This window comes from Tauraco erythrolophus, chromosome W (assembly GCF_009769465.1).
Source record: "Tauraco erythrolophus isolate bTauEry1 chromosome W, bTauEry1.pri, whole genome shotgun sequence".
Classification (NCBI taxonomy): domain Eukaryota; kingdom Metazoa; phylum Chordata; class Aves; order Musophagiformes; family Musophagidae; genus Tauraco; species Tauraco erythrolophus.
In genome coordinates, this window is record NC_141497.1 from 8,757,532 (window position 1) to 8,779,311 (window position 21,780).

Genomic DNA, 21,780 nt, shown 5'->3' on the forward strand with positions numbered 1-21,780 from the left:
TTCACTTTCACTCTTCATCCAGAGCAGTCTGAATTCAGAGACTCTCAAGACATTTAATGCAGCCCTATCATTTTGTTGATTGTTTGATATTTTGATGTTTTTATTTAAGTTGCTGCTTGTGCCAGAGTCAATACAAGTGTGATTCCCATTACTGTTCTCTATAATATGCTCACTGTCACGATGCTGGGCGTTCTCAGGTGCCAGGAAGGAATATGTGGATTGAAATCAACTCAAGCCTGTTTCTCTCCTCAAAATTCTTTTGTTAGTTGTTCAGTTCATAGATTCATAGATTTCTAGGTTGGAAAAGACCTTAGAGATCATCGAGTCCAACCGTCCCTAATCCCCATTAAACCATATCGCTAAGTAGATCATCCACCCTATTCTTAAACACATCCAGGGATGGGGACTCAACCACCTCCTTGGGCAGCCTATTCCAGTGGCTGACAACCCTTTCAGAGAAGAAATACTTCCTAACATCCAACCTGAATCTCCCCTGACTAAGCTTATGCCCATTTCCTCTTGTTCTATCACCCATCACTAATGTAAAGAGCCCTTCCCCTACCTCCCCACCATCTTTTCTCAAGTATTTGTAGGCTGTAATCAGGTCTCCCCTCAGCCTCCTCTTCTCCAGGCTAAACAGCCCCAACTCCCTCAGCCGCTCCTCATAAGTTTTATTTTCCAGCCCCTTGACCAGTTTAGTCGCCCTTCTTTGGACTCGCTCCAGGAGCTCAATATCTCTCTTAAAGCGAGGGGCCCAAAACTGGACACAATATTCCAGGTGCGGCCTCACCAGTGCCGAGTACAGGGGCAGGATCACTTCCCTATTCCTGCTGGTTACACTATTCTTGATACACGCAAGTTCTTATACTCTATATTAGGCTGAGCCAGGTATATGCTTCTCCCATGCTGGTCTGGCTAACTCGGAGAGATATTCACATTCTCTTGATGAACTCTCAGGGAGAAACATTTACATCACCAGCTGATCTACTCAACTCATTTATCCAACCCTTTTGATATGAAGAAGCCTTGAATATAATTCACTGCAACAATAAAGACTTATAAACTATGATAAACCCAAACTATGATAAACCCAAACTATGATAAACCCTTTATCAAAGGGTTATCAAAGGTGCAGTCTCACCTTGAGTATTGTGTGCAGTTCTGAGCCCCACAATTTAAGAAGGATATTAAGGTCCTTGAATGCATCCAGAGGAGGGCAACAAAGCTGGTGAAAGGACTGGAAGGCATGTCCTATGAGGAGTGGCTAAGGACTCTAGGTTTGTCTAGTTTGGAGAAAAGGAGGCTGAGGAGTGACCTCATTGCTCTCTACAGCTTCCTGAGGAGGGGAAGTAGAGAGGAAGAGGCTGATCTCTTCTCCCTGGTATCCAGTGACAGGATGTGTGGGAATGGGTCAAAGCTGCATCGGGGAGGTTCAGACTAGGAAACATTTCTTTACCAAGAGGGTGGTCAAACACTGGAACAGGCTTCCTAAAGAGGTGGTCAATGCCCCATTCCTGTCAGTGTTTAAGACATGCTTTAACTTTTGGTCAGCCCTGAAGTGGTCAGGCAGTTGGACTAGATGATCGTTGTAGATCCCTTCCAACTGGAACTATTCTATTCTGTTCTGTTATAAATAAATGAGATTCTAAATGTTCTATGTTACTGTAACAACTATAATAATGATATTTGAAAATTGTGTGTGCTGACAGTGTGTGTTTAAATAATAATGGCATTCCAGTTGTCTTTTCCTTTTAATGTAAATATTCACTTCTGTTCATTTACACTGTCCATATTCCCACTCAGCATTTTGAAATATTCTGTCAACTCAATAAGTAAATTATTTAAAAAAAATCAAGCCATCACCCCATCCCTCCTAATGGAAAATGTCTTGGTTTTGTGTATGCAGGCATAAAAGTATACTGTTATGCAGTTAATACAAAAGTAACATAATGATATTGAGCATAAATGTGTTAATTTGTTCCACTGGCATTTTGGGAAGATTGTACATGACTAAAGAGAAACAATTTCTGCTATATTGCAAAATATTCAGATGTGGTAGAAAGCAGTGGTTGCAGTAGAGCAGAAAGACCCTGATGTCAATCTCAATGATACACGCGCTTACTCAATGATAATTTTTTTAATTAATTATGTTATTTTGTATCAGGGAGGACATGAGTTTTAAAGAGAAATATAAGAAGATTTTATTGATTTTAGAGTATCTTGAAAGGAATTTTGTGTTGCTGATGCAGGCAAAGCTTTCAGTCTGATTTTCAGAAATATATTTAATTCCCTCTAAGTTGATAGAAGAACAGAAAGTTATTTCTACTAATATGGTAACAGGAAGTGTGGCTAATCTCCTACAAAAGCATGAAATTAAGTAACATAAAATATGGTCATGAGAAGAAAGTTAAAATAAATCTCTATTCCTTTGCTTCAGAGCAAGAATGTACAAATTGCATTAAAATCTAAATTCCAGCCCAAGTAATTCTTCTACACAAATGCCTCTGTTAAAAAACCCAACCCAAACCAAACCAAAAATTTAAGTGGATGTGGTGAGTTGACCCCAGCCAGCAACTAAGCACCCACCTAGCTGCTCACTCACTTCTTCCCCAGAGGGATGGGATAGAGAATCAGAAGAGCAAAAGTGAGAAAACTTATGGGTTGAGATAAAGACACTTTTATAAGTGGGGGGGGGAAACCCACAAATGATGCAAAGGCATTCACTCATCACCTCCCACAAGCAGACCAGTGCATAGTCAGTCTCCAAGCAATGGCTACCTTGGAAAAGACCAAACTTCCAGGTTTTATTGCTGAGTATGATGTTATATGACATGGAATATCCCTTTGGTCGATCTGGGTCAGCTGTCCTGGCTGTGTCCACTCCCAATCTCTCGCCCACCCCCAGCCTACTCCCTGGGGCAGTAGAGTGAGAAAGAGAGAAGGCCTTGACACTGTGCAAGCACTGTTCAGCAATAGCTAACGCACTGGTGTGTTATCAACACTGTTTTGTTCACCAATCTAAAACACAGCACGTACCAGCTGCTATGAAGAAAGTTAACTCCATCCCAGCCAGGCCTAGTATAATGGAAAAAGCTCTTTTTATTTTAAAACAATTCATTGAATATTTTCTATATGCTCATGACAGGAATATAAAAATAATAAAAGATTGAAAAATAAGGTTGTGCAACAAAGAACTATTAGTCTATTTTCAAGAATACAGTGATATATTCATTAAGTTTTAAGTTAGTGAAAAGGAAAAGTGGTAGTGGCTAAGTGTTGTCATTATTCAAAACAAAAAATTGCAGGATGTATTCTAAATTGCTTTTGTTGCACTATAGATTCTGGCTGTGATTTGTTAGTAACAAAAATTTTTTGTAAGGATTTTGTGTATTCTATATGAATTTTTCTGTGAGGTACACTTACTGGTTTTGACACTGCTTCCATGATTCTGGGTTTGAATGCATAATTTAAGAGACTTTGTAGAGAGCCCTACATCCTTTGTTCTGTTAAGTGAAGATATCTAGGGAAGGAAACAGGATTCTATGAGGTTGTGTAAGGATTCTGTACAGCCTCTAGAAGGTGCTACTGGTGAAATGAGTAAGAAGTTTTCTGTTTAGTATATGTTTAAGAGCAGAACTTGAGCAGAACCAAATGAGAATGAGGAAAAGATGTAATTTTAAAGAATAAATTAGTGCTTCTGGAACTGGACATCAGTGTTTTGTGCTAGGACAGAAAAATCCCCATCTGCTGTTTAAACAGTTTCCAATAACACAAATGAGACGTGACTATTTAATAATGTCCCTTTAAATTATTGTCTTTCTAAAAGACAGTCAGATCTGCACTACTGCATATCTTAGTAGTATGTCCACTATGTTCATGGTGCAGAGGTACAGTAACGTGGTTCACATATTGGAGACTACAGCTGAGGCTTTCCAAAGGAATGCAACAAGCAGTTGTATGAATGGGTCAGCTACAAATTTATTCTCTTAAAGCTCTCTTGCTTTCATGAATACCACTATAGCATGTAATGATCCAAAGTGCTTCTTTGTACCCTTCTTTTTTTCTGAAATAAAGTCACAAAACCAAACCAATAATTTTGGTGGGGCGGGAGGGAAAGAGAGGCCAATTAGCGTTGCAGCATCTCTTTAGATTTCCTATGGTGGTGGTTATGGATTTGTTATGGATTTCCTCCTCTGTCCCCCAGCAAATTGACGATCAGCTTATTCATTCTGCTTTTTTTTTTGTAAAACAACTAAGGGCAGATAAAATGCTCAGATTTTCAAGCCCTTTTTCCTATTGGCAGAAATTAGTCAGGGTTCTGAGAAAATATTTTCAGAGTAGTAACTTGTGAATATGAATATTTTACTGAGATAAATGGTTCAATATATATATGCTTTATATGGCAATATGTATATGCCTTCTTTGCCTCAGTCTATACTGCTGGAGGCTATCCTGATGAGCCCCGGAACCCTGAGGCTCCTGAGGAAGTCAGGATAGAGGAGGAGTCTACCCTGGTTGATGAGGACTTGGTTAGGGACCAGTTAAGCAACCTGGCCATCCATAAATCCATGGGTCCTGATGGGATGCACCCACGGGTGCTGAGGGAGCTGGCGGATGTCATTGCCAGACCACTCGCCATCATCTTTGCTAAATCGTGGGGAACGGGAGAGGTGCCTGAGGACTGGAGGAAAGCAAATGTCACACCGGTCTTCAAAAAGGGCAAGAAGGAAGACCCAGGTAACTATAGACCAGTCAGCCTCACCTCCATCCTGGGAAAGATAATGGAACAACTTATCCTTGGTGCTATCTCTAGGCATATCAAGGATAAGAGAGTCATTAGGGGCAGTCAACATGGCTTCACTAAGGGGAAGTCGTGCTTGACAAACCTGATAGCCTTTTATGAGGACATCACCCAGTGGGTGGATGATGGTAGAGCAGTGGATGTGGTCTATCTTGACTTCAGTAAAGCATTTGACACAGTCTCCCATGGCATCTTCACAGCTAAACGGAGGAAGTGTGGTCTGGATGATCGGGTAGTGAGGTGGATTGTGAACTGGCTGAAGGATAGAAGCCAGAGAGTAGTGGTCAATGGGGCAGAGTCCAGTTGGAGGCCTGTATCCAGTGGAGTCCCTCAAGGGTCGGTACTGGGACCAGTATTGTTCAACATACTCATCGATGACTTGGATGAGGGAATAGAGTGCATGGTCAACAAGTTTGCTGATGACACTAAACTGGGAGGAGTGGCTGACACACCTGAAGGCTGTGCTGCCATTCAGAGAGACCTGGACAGGCTGGAGAGTTGGGCGGGGAGAAATTTAATGAAATACAACAAGGACAAGTGTAGAGTCTTGCATCTGGGTAAGAACAACCCCATGTATCAGTACAAGTTGGGGACTGAACTGTTGGGGAGCAGCACAGGGGAAAGGGACCTGGGGATCCTGGTGGACAGCAGGATGACCATGAGCCAGCAATGTGCCCTTGTGGCCAAGAAGGCCAATGGCATCCTGGGGTGTATTAGAAGGGGTGTGGTTAGTAGGTCGAGAGAGGTTCTCCTCCCTCTCTACTCTGCCCTGGTGAGGCCGCATCTGGAATATTGTGTCCAGTTCTGGGCCCCTCAGTTCAAGGACAAGGAACTGCTTGAGAGAGTCCAGCGCAGGGCCACAAAGATGATGAAGGGAGTGGAGCATCTCCCTTATGAGGAAAGGCTGAGGGAGCTGGGTCTCTTTAGCTTGGAGAAGAGGAGACTGAGGGGGGACCTCATTAATGTTTATAAATATGTAAAGGGTGACTGCCATGAGGATGGAGCCAGGCTCTTCTCGGTGGCATCCAATGATAGGACAAGGGGAAATGGATATAAGCTGGAACACAGGAGGTTCCGCTTAAACATGAGGAAGAACTTCTTCCCAGTAAGGGTAACAGAACACTGGAACAGGCTGCTCAGACAGGTTGTGGAGTCTCCTTCTCTGGAGATGTTCAAAACCCGCCTGGACGTGTTCTTGTGTGATTTAATCTAGGTGGTCCTGCTCCGGCAGGGGGATTGGACTAGATGATCCTTTGAGGTCCCTTCCAATCCCTAACATTCTGTGATTCTGTGATTCTGTGAATACATCTTTCTGAATATGCGTAATAATCTCACATTCAACATTTACTTTCAGCTTAATCTTTTATGAATAAAATCATAGTGAGGAAAATGTGATAATATTTTCACCTCCCTCCCAGAGTTAACAAATTAATTTTTCTGTATCTTTGCTGTAAAGTAGAACTCAAATTGCTTTGTTTCTGTCATTGTTCATAACAACTTACTTTCACTATTGCATAACAAATAATTCAGAGTATCTAGAGGTAGTCTAGTTATTCCTTGTGTGGATTTATTTAAAAAAAGAACACCTTGAATGTGTTGGACTAGAGAGGTATAAACTGTTCGGGAAGGACAGGCAGGGGAGACGTGGAGGGGGTGTTTCCCTCTATGTCAACGAATGGCTAGAATGCATGGAGCTCCACCTGGCAAGTGATGACGAAAGAACCGAGTGCCTGTGGGCCAGGGTGAAAGGAAGGGTAGGAGACTTTACAGTGGGGGTGTGCTACAGACCACCCAATCAAGAGGACCAAGTGGATGAGGCCCTACATAGGCAGATAGGAGTTGCTGCTCGTTTACAAGCCCTGGTCCTCATGGGGGATTTTAACCACCCTGACATCAGTTGGAAAAACAACACGGCAGTGATCAAGCAATCCAGGGGATTCCTGGAATGCATTAACGATAACTTCCTTATCCAAGTGATAGAGGAACCAACGAGGAGAGGTGCCATGTTAGACCTCGTTCTCGTCAATAGGGAAGGGCTGGTAGGTAATGTTGAACTCGTGGGTAGCCTTGGCTGCAGTGACCATGAGATGGTGGAGTTTGAGATCCTAAGGGCAGCTAAGAGGGGGAAGCTCGGCAAGCTTGAAACCCTCGATTTCAGAAGAGCTGACTTTCGCCGCTTCAGGAACCTCCTTGGTAGTGTGCCATGGGATAAAGCCCTGGAGGGACTGGGAGCCCAAGATTGCTGGTTGACTTTCAAGGATCATCTCCTCCAAGTTCAAAGGCATTGCATCCCTAAAAGGAAGAAATCAGGCAAAAACACCGGGAGACCTATATGGATAAACAAAGAACTCCTGGCTAAAATCAAATACAAAAGGGGAATACACAAAGCATGGAAGCAGGGACTGGTAACCTGGATGATTACAAGGAAGTTGCTCGTGTACTCAGAGACCAGGTTAGAAAAGCTAAGGCCTTGACAGAGTCAAATCTGGCCAGCGATATTAGAAATAACAGAAAAGGATTTTATAGGTATGTGAGAGAAAAAAGAAAAATGAGAGAGAATGTGGGGCCTCTCCAGAAGGATACAGGTGACCTGGCTACTGAGGACGTGGAGAAGGCTGAAATATTCAACAACTTTTTTGCCTCAGTCTTTACTGGCAACCGCTCGAACCACACCACCCAAATCACAGAGGATGTTGGCTGGGTCTGGGAGAGTGAAGAACCACCCAGGGTAGGAGCAGATCAGGTCCGGGAACACCTAGAGAACCTGAAGGTGCACAAGTCCATGGGACCTGATGAGATACATCCACGGATCCTGAAGGAACTGGCGGCTGAAGTTGCTAGGCCACTAGCCATCATATTTGAGAGGTCCTGGCGTTCTGGTGAGGATCCTACAGATTGGAGAAGGGCGAACATAACCCCCATCTTTAAAAAAGGGACCAAGGACAACCCGGGAAACTACAGACCAGTCAGCCTTACCTCTGTGCCAGGTGAAATCATGGAACAGATTCTCCTGGCAGCTGTACTAAGGCACATAAAAAATAACCAAGTGGTTGGTGACAGCCAACATGGCTTCACTAGGGGCAAGTCGTGCCTGACTAATTTAGTGGCCTTCTACGACAAAGCTACAGCCCTGGTTGACATGGGTAAAGCAACGGATGTCATTTTCCTGGACTTGTGCAAGGCGTTTGACACTGTCCCACATGACATCCTTGTCTCTAAAATGGAGAGACATGGATTTGACAGATGGACCACTCAGTGGATAAAGAACTGGCTGGATGATCGCACTCAAAGAGTTGTGGTCAATGGCGCAATGTCTACATGGAGACCAGTGTCAAGCGGTGTTCCTCAGGGGTCTGTTCTGGGTCCAGTGCTGTTCAACATCTTTGTCAGTGACATGGATGATGGCATTGAGTGCACCCTCAGTAAGTTTGCCGACGACACCAAGCTGTGTGGCGCCGTGGACTCACTTGAGGGAAGAGATGCCATCCAGAGGGACCTTGATAGGCTTGAGAAATGGGCCAGTGCAAACTGCATGAGCTTCAACAAGTCAAAATGCAAGGTCCTTCACCTGGGTCGGGCCAATCCTAGGCACAAATACAAACTGGGCACAGAGTGGGTTGAGAGTAGCCCTGAAGAGAAGGATTTGGGGGTGTTTATAGATGAGAAGCTCAACATGAGCCGGCAGTGCGCTCATGCGGCCCAAAAGGTCAACCGCATCCTGGGATGTATCAAGAGAAGTGTGGTCAGCAGGTCAAGAGAGGTGATTCTCCCCCTTTACTCTGCTCTTGTGAGACCCCACCTCGAATACTGTGTCCAGTTCTGGTGTCCCCACCATAAGAAAGACATAGATCTGTTGGAGCGCGTTCAGAGGAGGGCCACAAAGACGATCCAGGGGCTGGAGCACCTCTGCTACGAGGACAGGTTGCGGGAGCTGGGATTGTTCAGCCTTGAAAAGAGAAGACTTCGGGGGGACCTAATAGCTGCCTTCCAATACCTGAAGGGAACCTACAGGAAGGCTGGGGAGGGACTTTTTACAAGAGTGTTCACTGATAGGACAAGGGGAAATGGGTTTAAGTTGAACAGATTTAGATTAGATCTTAGGAAGAAATTCTTCAGTACGAGGGTGGTAAGACTTTGGAATAAATTGCCCAGAGAAGTTGTGGATGCCCCCTCCTTGGAGGTGTTCAAGGCCAAGTTGGACAGAGCCTTGAGTAGCCTGATCTAGTTGAGAGGCGTCCCTGCCCATGACAGGGAGGTTGGACTAGATGATCTCTAAGGTCCCTTCCAGCCTATGCCATTCTATGATTCTATGATTCTATGAATAATAACTATGAAGAAAATAATACATTCAGAGTTTAGTGATATTTAATGATTTGATAAATTGCAAGGAGTACATTGCTATCCTCCTCTGGAATGAATCAGGGCAGCCTTAGGTTATTTTACCAGTAACTAACTCTGATCAACGAGGTCATTCTTGTGTTTGGAAGTAATCAAATACACAAAACCCTAATTTCCTGCTGCAGTCTTTTCCCAGACATCTACCCCGGGGAGACCCCAAGCTGTCTGGTGCACTGAATTCACGGAATGTGCAACTCCTGGACCCAAACAGGCTATCACACATTGGTATTTTATCCCTCTTTTTTTGAAGCATCTTTTATGAAAGAAAGTTAATTAAAACCTCCAGTGCACTGCTGCTTTAAACTTGAAAACCACTGTTAAGCAATAGCAGAAGAGTTGTGTGTTGTTGTTAACAGGCCCTTACAAGCAATTTTATTGCAGTTTCAGATTATTTGCTAACTGACTGGGATGTATTTCATGTTCTGCAGGCTTATTAACTTGATCAGAAGTTTCAGTCTGGATGCAGGAATTTCAGGTGGAGAGTTTTTTAATTTGTCAATGTGTTTTTTTTTCTTTTATCTCCAAAGAGTGCCATTTATCCTCCTATCAATTTGTAAACTGATAATTAATAGTTCACTATCACTTGGGAAATTAATGTTTATCTATTCTTTGTAGACATTGCAGAGCAATTATCAAGAAATGTTATAGTTTCAGGTAAATTATAGTCATATTTCTTACACATTTTATCATATTATTTGTCTTTAAATTAATCAGAATTGAATAACTGAAAATTTTGAATTGTTGGTGATTCAACATGTGAAAGCCAAGCAAATTTATATGAAAATCATGTTATCCTTTAGTAGAATTTACTCTAAGCTATGAAAAAGACCAGGAAGGGAGAATGGAGCACTCCTTTATATTTCCTTGCCTCTTTGATGTCGATATTGCTCTTTTTTCTGTTGCACTTCTTTCTATCCCACACCTCATTTCCCAAATCGTCCTTCCTCTTTTCCTCAGTGGGATTACGGTATCACTGTCTTGTATTCCTGTTGTTTCTCCCCATCTATAGTTATCTTAACGACTTGGATCGCATAGCAGATTCAACCTATCTGCCAACTCAGCAAGATGTGCTTAGAGTTCGAGTCCCAACAACAGGGATCATTGAATATCCATTCGACCTACAAAGTGTCATTTTCAGGTAGAAAAAAAGTTTAACACCCATTGGCTTTGTTTCCTTTTACATTAGTAATACCATGCATAGGATTGGTTAACAGTACAAATTATTCAATGTTTTTAAAATTTGAGCTTGTTCATTTTATTTTCATGTTTTTGTCCATATATGATTAGCAGCTGTTTTTAAAGATGTCAAGAGGATGAGACAGATAGACTTGTCTTTTTCTGAAGGTAGCTATTATTGATAGAAAAAAAGGAAGTAATTTTTCAATAAAATGAGTATATCAGTTTTATTATGAATAATAAATTATGAAATGTAAAGGTACCACTTCTGTACTTGATTTTTAGAGAGAAGTGACATTTTGTAAGTTTAATACCACTCCTATAAATAATTTTCCCCACAGTTCATTTTGAGTGCAAATACAATTGCTTAAAGAATAACTATGCAATTATAATTTCAAGTTAGACACCCAAGTGTCTAGTTACATTGAGACTCATAATGAATTGGGAGTACACTCTGCCAGAAAATTTGAAATTTTATTTTGACTACTAACAACTTTAGTAAATACAGATTATATTCTATTTATAATCTTAAAATTAGGCAACCTTGACAAGTTTGGAATTTTGACTCTGGTCATTTTTTGGGAGAAAGGCAGACCACCAACTTCATTCTGTGGACATGTGTTTCTGCTGAATATACAGGACATACATTCTAGAATTGTGGATCAGAATCATGAGGGTTTTGAATATCAAAAATTTGAGGACTTTCAGTTCCATAATAATTCAAATTCAGAAAGCACATAGGATTAAAAAGCAAATACAATAACCTGTTTACTTACAACACATTACATTAGTCTTCAATACGAATGGCAAAATTTTTAAGAAAAACAAACTAAATTGTGTTTTCAATTAAATTCTTGAATTCTATGTTCCATATGCGATTATATGTTTATCTGCTAAGGTATTTGCGTAGTTGATGTGGTCATTGTTAATTTTGCAGAATGGTGGATGTAGGAGGCCAACGATCAGAAAGAAGAAAATGGATACATTGCTTTGAAAATGTCACGTCTATCATGTTCCTAGTAGCTCTTAGTGAATATGATCAAGTGCTTGTGGAGTCAGACAATGAGGTAAGCAAGCATCAGCATAAATCACCAGTTTTTAAGAAAAATAACTTCACTAAAATTAATTTTAAATTTTAAATATTATTTAAAATTTTATTAAAGCATAAGTTTGTAGAGAGTTTTAGTAGAAATGTGTGTGTTTTTACATAATTATTTGGATATTGAATTTGTTGGACCAGTAAAGTATAATGATAGATTGAAGACTTCATGCTAAACAGCAAAACTTGTAGTTGTTAGTTCTTTTAAGACATTTTCAAAGCAAATTGGCTTGTCCAGTCCTGGCTGTTTTCCAAATGTCTACCAACAGTTGTATGCACCTACATGTAATAAAATGAGAAGTTCTACAGGGGTTAAGAGGCTAATCCTCAAATAATATGACACAAACTGATCTCCTCCATGGAGGGTCAGTGAAACCTATCTATTTTGTGTTAAAAGTGGAATATTTGACTGTAGAGAAATGTTCTTATTGTAGCTATTTGCATAGTTGGTGTTGTATAGCAGAGCCATAAAAATAGACAGTGGGAATTAAAACAAAATTCATAGGTTCTTTGATAGAACAGACCCTAAAGTAGTAAACTTCATTTCATTGACTTAAAGTATAGGATTTATATTGGCTTATATTTTCTAGCTGTATTGCTATTTCAAAGAATAACAGAACTAAGAAACTCATGGGTGGTGATGTATGAACTAAGCAGGCAAAATGCAGTAGTACACAGTGTTTTGTATGCAGTTCTATACAGTAGGAGGGAATTTAATATTTGCATTTTTTTCTTTCATGAAGACTATTCCCGTTATTCATCAAACTTACATAAGTTACTCACCAGCACTGTTATATGCAAGTTTTTAACGTTCATTTACAAAATTTAGATGAAAAAAAGAAACATTTTAATGTTCTTCATGACTGTGTATATATGTTGACTTCATTAAGAGAAGAGTTAACATACCAAGGTAAAACAGATGTCCCTGGGCAGTCATGATTGCATTCTCGACTTTCTTCAGTATTAATTTTTTTAAGAAAGACAAGGAGCTCTGAAAGCTTTTAAATTTATACTTTTCCCATAAAAGAAAGAAAACTCATTACATTATTTATATCATCAGCCATCTCCTTTAAAAGTACAGCTGTTACAAAGAAGAAATTTTCAGTTGCTTACATAGTGAATATATCTTGTCATTTATTTTTGTATTCATTTTCTAGCCGGGACCAGATCTGCCGTTGTTGGGGGCGGTGCCGGCGTAGGCGGGTTGCTGTGGGAGCCGGGGCGGAGCCAGCACACCCGCGGCTCTCTGGGCTATAAATAGCCTCAGGGAGGGCAACAACTAGTCGCTGCCCACAGAGTACGAGGCAAGGAAGCCTATTGTTCCTGCCTAACGAGGGGGCAACTGCTCCTGCTTACAGCTCGTTGGATGGGATTTGAAGTGCTTCACCTTATCCAGGAGTCATGGTGGCTTCTCGGAGGAGGAGAATTGTGCTTCCAGCACCCACTCAAAGGGATATTGGTGTTCAGGTCACAGGCTGTGAGGAATGTCATAGCTTTTCACTGGGAGCAATCCTGAGGATGGCTGTGTGAGGTGCGAGCAGGTCGATGACCTGCTAAGCCGGGTGGCAAAGCTCCAGGATGAAGTTTGGAGCTCAGGGAGGAGGTGAGTAGGTTAAGAAAAATTAGGGAAAGTGAGAGGAAAATTGACAGCTTCCACAATCTGGTTGTGGCAGAGCTGAAAGAAGAAGTGGAGAGGTTAGAGGGGATCAGGGAATGTGAAGAATTAGGAGACGGGGCAATGGTGCAAGTTCCTGCTTGGCGTGGCAAGCGCAACTGCCTGGCAGTTCCTCTGCCCCCCCCAGGTGTCCTTACATAACAGGTACAGTGCTCTGCAAGGGGAACTGGATAACAGTGAGGATGATGGTTCTTCCTGCTTGGAGGTGTCACCAAAGCCTAGTCAGACTGCCGTTGGTATTAAAACCTCATCAGAAGAGGAAAATATAGATGAGGGCCCACCCAGGGGGTTGCCTAAGGTGAGACAGTCTGGCCCACGCATTCTGACTGCCTCTACTAAAAAAAGGAGGGTAGTTGTCACAGATGATTCCCTTCTGAAGGGAACAGAGGGGCCAATATGTTGACCGGACCCAACCCACAGGCAAGTCTGCTGCCTCCCTGGGGCCCAGGTCAGGGATGTCACCAGGAAACTCCCTGGTCTGGTACAGCCCTCTGATTATTATCCGTTACTGGTCATGCAGGTCGGAACTGATGAGGTAACAGAGAGAGGTCCAAAAGGGACTTCAGGGCATTGGGGTGATTGGTTGAAGGGTCAGGAGCGCAGGTAGTGTTTTCCTCAATCCCTTTAGTGGCAGGAAAGAATACAGATAGGAACAGGAAAACACACCTGATTAACCGATGGCTCAGAGGCTGGTGCCACCAACAGAGATTTGGTTTCTTTGATCATGGGGAGGCTTTCACAGAACTGGGTCTGATGGCAAAAGATGGATTTCAGCTGTCTCAAAGGGGGAAAAGGATTCTGGCTCATGAGCTGGCAGGACTCATTGAGAGGGCTTTAAACTAGGTTTGAAGGGGGAGGGGGATATAACTAGGCTCAGTAAACTAGGCCCAGGGAATAAGGCCTCCCACCCCCCTAGGGTGAAATCGGCGTGCTCAGCTGGCTCTCTGAAATGCCTGTATACCAATGCACGCAGCATGGGGAACAAACAGGAGGAGTTAGAAATCTGTGTTCGATCAGGGGGTTACGATCTGGTAGCAATTACTGAGACTTGGTGGGACAGCTCACATGACTGGAATGTGGTCATGGATGGCTATGTCCTCTTCAGGAAAGACAGGCCAGCAAGGCGAGGTGGTGGAGTTGCTCTTTACGTGAGGGAGCAACTAGGGTGCGTTGAGTTCTGTCCAGGGGTGGATCAGGAGCAAGTTGAGAGCTTGTGGGTGTGAATTAAAGGAGAATCTGGCATGTGTGATACTGTTATTGGTGTCTATTACAGACCACTGGATCAGGATGAGGAGGTTGATGGGGCCTTCTACAGGCAGCTGACATCAGTCTTGCAAATGCAGGCCCTGGTTGTCATGGGGGACTTCAACTATCCTGATATCTGCTGGAAGGCCTACTCAGCCAGCCATCCACAGTCCAGGAGGTTCCTTCAGTGCATTGATGATAACTTCCTGATGCAAATGGTGGATGAGCCTACTAGGAGAGGAGCGCTGCTGGATCTTATTCTCACTAATAAGGAGGGTCTGGTTGAAATGCTGAAGGTCGAGGGTAGCCTTGGTTGTAGTGACCATGAAATGGTGGAGTTCAGGATCTCATGTGGCAGGAAGAGAATACCTAGCAGAACTAGAACCCTGGACTTCAGTAGGGCCAACTTTGATCTTTTCAAACAACTGCTAGGAGAAATCCCATGGGACAGAGTACTGGAAGGTAAAGGGGCCTAAGATAGTTGGTTAGCCTTCAAGGACCTCTTCTTCTGAGCTCAAGACCGGTGCATCCCAACAGGTAGGAAGTCAAGAAAGGGCACCAAGAGACCTGCATGGTTAAATGGGGAACTGTTGGGCAAACTCAAGTGGAAAAAGAGAGTGTACAGATCATGGAAGGAAGGGCAGGCCACTTGGGAGGAATACAGGTCTGCTGTCAGAGGATGTAGGGAGACAACTAGGAAAGCTAAGACCTCCTTGGAATTAAACATTGCGAGAAAGGTCAAGGACAACAGAAAGGGCTTCTTCAAATACATTGCAGATCAAACTAACACTAGAGGCAATGTAGGCCCACTGGTGAATGAGGAGGGTGCCCTGGTGACAGAGGATAAGAAGGCGGCAGAGTTACTGAATGCCTTCTTTGCTTCAGTCTATACTGCTGGAGGCTATCCTGATGAGCCCCGGAACCCTGAGGCTCCTGAGGAAGTCAGGATAGAGGAGGAGTCTACCCTGGTTGATGAGGACTTGGTTAGGGACCAGTTAAGCAACCTGGCCATCCATAAGTCCATGGGTCCTGGTGGGAAGCACCCGCGGGTGCTGAGGGAGCTGGCGGATGTCATTGCCAGGCCACTCGCCATCATCTTTGCTAAATTGTGGGGAACGGGAGAGGTACCTGAGGACTGGAGGAAAGCAAATGTCACTCCGGTCTTCAAAAAGGGCAAGAAGGAAGACCCTGGTAACTATAGACCGGTCAGCCTCACCTCCATCCCGGGAAAGATAATGGAACAACTTATCCTTGGTGCTGTCTCTAGGCATATCAAGGATAAGAGGGTCATTAGGGGCAGTCAACATGGCTTCACTAAGGGGAAGTCGTGCTTGACAAACCTGATAGCCTTTTATGAGGACATCACCCAGTGGGTGGATGATGGTAGAGCAGTGGATGTGGTCTATCTTGACTTCAGTAAAGCATTTGACACAGTCTCCCATGGCATCCTCACAGCTAAACGGAGGAAGTGTGGTCTGGATGATCGGGTAGTGAGGTGGATTGTGAACTGGCTGAAGGATAGAAGCCAGAGAGTAGTGGTCAATGGGACAGAATCCAGTTGGAGGCCTGTATCCAGTGGAGTCCCTCAAGGGTCGGTACTGGGACCAGTATTGTTCAACATACTCATCGATGACTTGGATGAGGGAATAGAGTGCATGGTCAACAAGTTTGCTGATGACACTAAACTGGGAGGAGTGGCTGACACACCTGAAGGCTGTGCTGCCATTCAGAGAGACCTGGACAGGCTGGAGAGTTGGGCGGGGAGAAATTTAATGAAATACAACAAGGACAAGTGTAGAGTCTTGCATCTGGGTAAGAACAACCCCATGTATCAGTACAAGTTGGGGACTGAACTGTTGGGGAGCAGCACAGGGGAAAGGGACCTGGGGGTCCTGGTGGACAGCAGGATGACCATGAGCCAGCAATGTGCCCTTGTGGCCAAGAAGGCCAATGGCATCCTGGGGTGTATTAGAAGGGGTGTGGTTAGTAGGTCGAGAGAGGTTCTCCTCCCTCTCTACTCTGCCCTGGTGAGGCCGCATCTGGAATATTGTGTCCAGTTCTGGGCCCCTCAGTTCAAGGACAAGGAACTGCTTGAGAGAGTCCAGCGCAGGGCCACAAAGATGATGAAGGGAGTGGAGCATCTCCCTTATGAGGAAAGGCTGAGGGAGCTGGGTCTCTTTAGCTTGGAGAAGAGGAGACTGAGGGGGGACCTCATTAATGTTTATAAATATGTAAAGGGTGACTGCCATGAGGATGGAGCCAGGCTCTTCTCGGTGGCATCCAATGATAGGACAAGGGGAAATGGATATAAGCTGGAACACAGGAGGTTCCGCTTAAACATGAGGAAGAACTTCTTCCCAGTAAGGGTAACAGAACACTGGAACAGGCTGCTCAGACAGGTTGTGGAGTCTCCTTCTCTGGAGATGTTCAAAACCCGCCTGGACGTGTTCTTGTGTGATTTAATCTAGGTGGTCCTGCTCCGGCAGGGGGATTGGACTAGATGATCCTTTGAGGTCCCTTCCAATCCCTAACATTCTGTGATTCTGTTTATTTTTGTGTTCTTTTAACTTGGCAGGTATCAGAACGTTTTTATTTTGTTTCATAAGACATGTATCTTTGATGTTGTGGTCCGAACAGTAATGGAGTCTTACAACATGTTATAAATGAAAGTTTTATTGATGAAGTAAGAAAAATGAGCAACAATTCGCTCATGTACTTACTGTCTCAATCACCAATAGCGAACACAGGATCATAAGCAATGCCATGGCTCTGGTGGACTGCCAGGGACATTTGGTGTCTGGGTCATCTGACAGAAACAGCAACTCTGCAAATGCCTTCTGAATGTGGAGAAGAGTTGCAACAGTGTAGATCGGGGGCAGGGTGTCAGCAGTCTGTCTAAGCTGCCAATATTTCTCAAGGGGCAGGGTGTCACTTCCACCCCTTGATTCTCTCAAATTATCACTTGACATGGAGTCATAGGCTAGGGTGTTATTTTGGTGGGTTGTTAGTTATATAATCAGCTAGGTGAGACTGGTGTTCTGATACCTGCAGGGTATAAGTTACATAGTCAGAGGTCAAAAGTTAGTATATCACGAGATGAGTACTGTAGAATCATCTCTATCAAGTATCAGTTGTGCAGGCATCTGGGAAGTGATTATAAGAATAATTATAAGGGATAATATCAAGCTTGATCAAGATATGCTGGAAGCACCTGAAGAGCAGCAGAAAGGAATTCCAGCCACTTGAGCCAGGAAGTCAGATTCATCTGGGACCCAACTTTAATGCCTTTATGCAAACGCACGCAGCATGGGGAATAAACAAGAGGAGTTAGAAGTGTGTGTGCGCCTGCAGGATTATGATCTTACCACCATCACAGAGACGTGGTGGGATGAATCCTATGACTGGAGTGTCAGAATGGAAGGATACAAGCTCTTTAGGAAAGAGGGGAGACGAGGAGGAAGTGTTGCCCTCTATGTCAAAGACCAGCTGGAACGCATGGAGTTCCACCTAGGGATGGATGAGGAGCTAACAGAGAGTTTATGGGTCAGGATTAAAGGGAGGGCAGGGACAGGGGACATTATAGTGGGGTTCTGCTACAGGCCACCTGTCGTGGTTTTTGGACTGAGGGTCGAGACAAGAACCGAGAGGGAGCACCCACCAACCATGGTCCCGGGCAAAACATGACTCAGGCTTTCTTCTTAAAACAAAACAATTTATTAACAGTTACTTAACAAGAGACACAAGGGAATGAAACCGGTTACTTGAGAGGAGAAAGAGAAAACAAGGCCAGATCTTAAAACAACACCTCCCCACCCCCTATTTCCTTTCGTTCCTGGCACAACCTCCCCCCCGGCGGCACAGGGGGACAGGGAATGGGGGAGTGCAGGTCAGTTCATCCATGTTGTTAACTGCCGCTCCTTTCTTAAAGGAGGAGGAGTCTTTACACCATTTTTTTCCCTTGCTTCGGTGGATCCCCTACTCACGAGGAAAAAGTCCCCAAACTTTTCCAGCATAAGTCCTGCCCGCAGGATTGCAATCCTTCCCCATGGATTGCACCAGTTCGGGCTTTACCAGTTTCGGCCTCTTAGGGAGCTGCTGCCACTCGCGTCGGCGTGGGTCGTCCCACGGACTCCAGATGCCTCCATGACCTCGTTGTGCATTTCCATGCCCATTATTAACAGTACCTCGTCGTGCATCCCCTGCTCCACGACCTCTCCTGGGCTCAGGCATCTCTTCCCCAACGTGGGTTTTCTCCACGGGCCACGAGTGGGTCTCTGCTCCGCCAAGTACACCCTGGCTGCAGGGGGGCCGCCTGCCATCTTCACACTGATTGCAAGGGAAACCTCAGCTCCAGTACACCTCCTCCTGCTCCATCTTGACTGACCTGGTCGTTGTGGTTGTTTTCTCTTAGATCTTAATCCTCTCTGGAGGAGCTCGGCCCGGCGGGCACCCCGGGAGCGAGGTGCTTCCCGAGCCCCCCATGCGGCTCCCCCGGTGCCATCTTGAGCACATGGCACCGGCCCGGGCAGCCGCCCGGCCAGGAGCGAGGGCAGCACCCTCCTGCTCTCTCCTCACTCCTGAGCAAAAAGACATTTTCCTGTCCCTTTGTCTCAACTTAAATAGGGCAATTCACAGAGGCACCGATTTGGCGCAACCCCCCCGGGGGGGATGGGACTCAGATCTGGTGGCACAGGGAGCAAATCCCCTCCCCTGCCACCAGAACACCCCCCACACACATCAAACTATCACACCACCTGACCAGGAAGACCGAGTGGATGAGGCCCTCTGTAGAAAGACAGGAGCAGCCTCACGTTCACAAGCCCTGGTCCTCATGGGAGACTTCAACCACCCCGATATCTGTTGGAGGGACAATACAGCAGGGCAGAAGCAATCCAGGAAGTTCCTGGAATGCATGGATGATAACTTCCTTCTCCAAGTGGTAGAGGAACCAATGAGGAGAGGTGCTATACTTGACCTTGTTCTAACCAACAAGGAGGGGCTGGTGAGGAACATGATGATCAAGGGCAGCCTTGGCTGCAGTAACCATGAAATGGTGGAGTTCAAGATTCTTAGGGAGGCAAGGAGGGTGCTCAGCAAGCTCACTACCCTGGATTTCAGGAGAGCAGACTTTGGCCTCTTCAGCGATCTCCTTGGTAGAGTACAATGGGATGAAGCCCTGGATGGAAGAGGGTCCCAAGAAAGCTGGTTAATATTCAAGGATCACTTCCTCCAAGCTCAGGAGCAGTGCATCCCAATAAAGAGGAAGTCAGGTAGGAACGCCAGGAGGCCTACATGGATGAACAAGGAGCTCCTGGACCAACTCAAACACAAAAAGGAAGCCTACAGAAGGTGAAAGCAAGGACAGATAGCCTAGGAAGAATACAGAGAAATTGTCCAAGCAACCACAGATCAGATTAGGAAAGCTAAAACCTTAGAATTAAATCTGGCCAGGGACATCAAGGGCAAAAAGAAAAATTTCTATAGGTATTTCAGTGATAAAAAGAGAACTAGGGAAAATGTGAGCCGGTGTTGTTGTCAGCGACATGGACAGTGGGATCAAGTGCACTCTCAGCAAGTTTGCAGATGACACCAAGCTCTGTGGTGTGGTGTTGTGGACACGCTGGAGGGAAGGGATGCCATCCAGAGGGACCCTGACAGGCTTGAGGGGTGGGCCTATGTGAACCTCATGAAATTCAACAAGGCCAAGTGCAAGGTCCTGCACGTGGGTCAGGACAATCCGAAGCACAAGTACAGACTCGGCGGAGAATGGATTGAGAGCAGCCCTGAGGAGAAGGACTTGGGAGTGCTGGTTGATGAGAAGCTCAACATGAGCCGGCAATGTGCGCTGGCAGCCCAGAAAGCCAACTGTATCCTGGGCTGCATCAAAAGGAGCGTGGCCAGCAGGTCGAGGGAAGTGATTCTGCCCCTCTACTCTGCTCTCGTGAGACCCCACCTGGAATACTGTGTTCAGCTCTGGAGTCCCTAACACAAGAAGGACATGGAACTCTTGGAGTGAGTCCAGAATAGGGCCACGAAGATGATCCGAGGGCTGGAGCACCTCTGCTATGAAGACAGGCTGAGAGAGTTGGGGTTGTTCAGCCTGGAGAAGAGAAGGCTCCGGGGAGACCTTAATGCAGTCTTCCAGTGCCTGAAGGGGGCCTACAGGAAAGCAGGAGAGGGACTTTTTACAAGGGCGTGTAGTGATAGGACAAGGGGCAATGGCTTTAAACTGAAAGAGGGTAGATTTCGATTAGATATAAGGAAGAAATTTTTTTACATTGAGGGTGGTGAGGCACTGGAACAGGTTGCCCAGGAAAATTGTGGATGCCCCATCCCTGGAAGTGTTCAAGGCCAGGTTGGATGAGGCTTTGAGCAACCTGGTGTAGTGGAGGGTGTTCCTGCCCAAGGCAGGGAGGTTGGAACTAGATAATCTTTGAGGTCCCTTCCAACTCAAACCATTCTATGATTACTACAGCATCTTCCCAATTGCTACAAGAGAGGCTGCAAAACAGATTGCAACCAACATCCACTTATATCTAGTGGCCCCAACCCCAGGTTGGGGAGTGGCTTGACCATGACTGGGAAAATGCTTTACAACACAATCTACCGTCCCATCTGCTGATACAAAACATAAACAATGGCAATAAACAAGATAATTACAAAACATACAGCCAAAATCTTTTGACAACTACCCTGAGATCTGGGAACCAAGAGGTAATCCATGACCACAATTCATCAATTCCCCAATCAATATTTTCAGTTGCCACCTGATGCAAGAGCTTTATTTGTGCCTGGATTTTGTTAAGGTCGGTCTCAATGCATAGATCTTGGTTGATGTAGACACACCAGGTAGTGTTTATTAACGTGCAAATGCCACCTTGCACGGCTGGCAAGTGCTCTAAGGCTAGATGGTTTTGAATGGTAGTCTGTGATACTTGAGCAACTTCTTGCTGCAGTGCTTGGATGGCATTGGTTGTTATGTTTTCTATATTTTCCAGGGTAGCAGAGAGATTGATGATTGCTTTCTCCAGCTCAGAGACACTTAGCCAAGGAAGGAGAGTCTGGGTAAACTGATGAAATCTGGATCCTCATTCTGCCAAAGGGTTAATACTACACCGATGTCACAGGGTGTTTTTGCGGACATGAGTCATGTAGAGGTTTTATTCAACATGCATCCCAGGCGCTATTAGTCTGGGTGTGCAGGCCCTCTCTTGCTCCATGGGAGGGTTTTCATGGCACAGCTGCTGCACAGTCAGTATAGGTCGAGGGCACCTATTGTGCTAAGATCACAGCAGCTAGTGGTGTCTTTCAGGCAATCGTCAATGTTGGCATGGTAGGTTTGCATGGTGTTGGATGGACCCCGCCGCATGGTTTGTAGTTGATCAT

At 44.8% G+C, this 21,780-nt stretch overlaps 1 protein-coding gene across 1 annotated transcript in view; it reads left to right on the forward strand.

Annotated features, from left to right (window-relative positions):
* The window catches only part of LOC147526201 (guanine nucleotide-binding protein G(q) subunit alpha-like), a 310,254-nt gene that overhangs the window by 241,664 nt on the left and 46,810 nt on the right, over positions 1 to 21,780 (forward strand). Inside the window, exons 4-5 of the mRNA XM_086630244.1 lie at positions 10,209 to 10,337; positions 11,313 to 11,442. Of these exons, the coding sequence (XP_086486370.1) occupies positions 10,209 to 10,337; positions 11,313 to 11,442 (259 nt within the window). The remainder of the gene's footprint in view (positions 1 to 10,208; positions 10,338 to 11,312; positions 11,443 to 21,780) is intronic.